The sequence below is a fragment of the Eimeria acervulina genome, genomic scaffold (assembly GCF_000499425.1).
Source record: "Eimeria acervulina Houghton genomic scaffold, Eah_scaff705, whole genome shotgun sequence".
NCBI lineage: Eukaryota > Apicomplexa > Conoidasida > Eucoccidiorida > Eimeriidae > Eimeria > Eimeria acervulina.
In genome coordinates this window covers 422-2,500 of record NW_013549642.1, presented here as the reverse complement: position 1 = coordinate 2,500, position 2,079 = coordinate 422, and the positions used below count along the sequence as shown (strand labels likewise).

The 2,079-nt window shown below is 41.6% G+C and overlaps 1 protein-coding gene across 1 annotated transcript; it reads right to left on the bottom strand.

Moving 5' to 3' along the window:
- Positions 1-1,225: 1,225 nt before the first annotated feature.
- EAH_00046910 (hypothetical protein) lies at positions 1,226-1,609 on the bottom strand (the record flags this gene model as incomplete). The annotated part of the gene is made up of 1 exon (XM_013394605.1): positions 1,226-1,609. A coding segment is annotated over one exon (384 nt), but the record flags the coding sequence as incomplete, so codon positions are not given.
- Between the last annotated feature and the right edge of the window lie 470 nt (positions 1,610-2,079).

Genomic DNA, 2,079 nt, shown 5'->3' with positions numbered 1-2,079 from the left:
ACCAATGAAACAGCAGCAGCAGCAGCAGCAGCAGCAGCAGCAGCAGCACAAGCAACAGCAGCACCACCACCAGCACAAGCAGCAGCAGCAGCAGCAGCAGTAGCAGCAGCAGCAGCACAAGTAGCAGCAGCAGCAGCAGGTGGAGGTTGTATAGAACTGCTGCATGATATATTAGCAATTATTTTTTGCTTTTGTTTGTAATGACGCCGCTGGCTCTCCTTCAACACCAACAGCGCTGAGGTGTATATACACCTGATCTTTGAGGTGTAAACAAATATACAAATAAATATGCAGACACAGATATACTTATATATATATATATATATATATATATATATATATACTGAGGTGTATATACACCCCAGCTATACTGAGGTGTATATACACTTCAAATGTTAGCTGCACATACACCGCAGATATGATGAGGTGTATATGTACACTTACGATATAATATATATAATATATATAATATATATAATATATATAATATATATACTATATAATATATAATATATATAGTATATAATATATATACATATATATACACTTCAGATAAAGAGATATGCATGATATATATATATATATATAATGTGTGTATATATATATATATACATATATATATAATGTATATATACATATATATACATATATATGTATATATATACATATATATACATATATATACATATATATATGCATTTCGATATGAAGAGGTGTATATACACCTCAGCTGTTAATAAACGCTGCAGCAAGCTGAGGGTTTAAAATGCTCAGGTGTATATACACCTCCGCAGCAACACTAACGAAGGCTATATTAATATATATTAATTAATATTAATAAATATTAATAATAAAGCCGCAATAATATAATCAAAGCTGAGGTGAAGTGTATGTACACCTCAATAAAAGTATAAGAGATGCCTATACACCGCAACGCACTTCATATAAACGCTTCAGACAATTCCTAAAAGACGAAGAAAGAGCAGCACTTGCTGCTGCTGCAATTGCTGCTGCTGCATCTGCTGCTGCTGTTGTATCTGCTGCATCTGCTGCTGTATCTGCTGCATCTGCTGCTGCTGCTGCATCTGCTGCTGCTGCATCTGCTGCTGCTGCTGCTGCTGCATCTCCTGGTGGCTGTTCATCGGAATCTATAAACCCTAAACCCTTTCTTTAATGAGGGCCTGTAGACGGGTGCTGCAAACTGCTGCTGCTGCTGTTGCTGCTGCTAATTTGCTGCAGCAGACTCTGCTGCTGCTGCCTCTACACATTCTGCTGTTGTTGCTGTTTCACCTGTTGCTGCTGCAGTGCCGCGGGTTGCTGCTGCTGCTATCTCTGTTGCTGCAGTTTCTGCTGCTGCTGTCTCTGCTTCTGTTGCCTCTGCTGCTGCTGTTTCTGCTGCTGCTGTTGTTTCTGCTGTTGCTGCTGCTGTTTCTGCTGCTGCTGTTGCTTCTGCTGCCGACGCCAGTGTTTCGGCTACTGCTGCTGTTGCTGCTGCAGTTTCTTCGGTCTCACCTTCACTAAGCTGCTGCTGCTGCTGCTGCTGCTGCTGCTGTGGGGAGGCTTCGACAGTAGGCGACTTCTCCTTTGTCTCTGCGAGATTCTTTTGTGCCTGCAGCAGCAGCAGCAGCAGCAGCAGCAGCAGCAACAACAGCAACAGCATCAGCAGCAGCAACGGAAGCCCAGCTCCTAGCAGCAAAAAGTGCTGATGCAGACACTGTTGCTGCTGCAGCAGAAACTGCTGTTTTCATTTCACTACAAACGCCGCTGCTGCTGTTGCTGCTACTGCTGCTGCTGCTGTTGCTGCTGCTGCTGCTGCTGCTGCTGCAGCAGAAGGCTTACTAATGAGAGTACTTGAGAGCGCTGTGCGGTGGGTAGTTTAAGAAGCAGCGAATTGCTTCTGTTAAATTTATTTTTATTTTTGTTTTTATTTATATTTTTATTTATATTTTGCTTCTTTTCGTCTCTTTCGAGTGTCTCCGCACCCGCCAAAGCAATCATAAACTGCAGATACACCGCAGCAGCATAAAATAATTTATTTAAAACACCCTAACTTCATCATATAAACCCTAGCTCTAAACA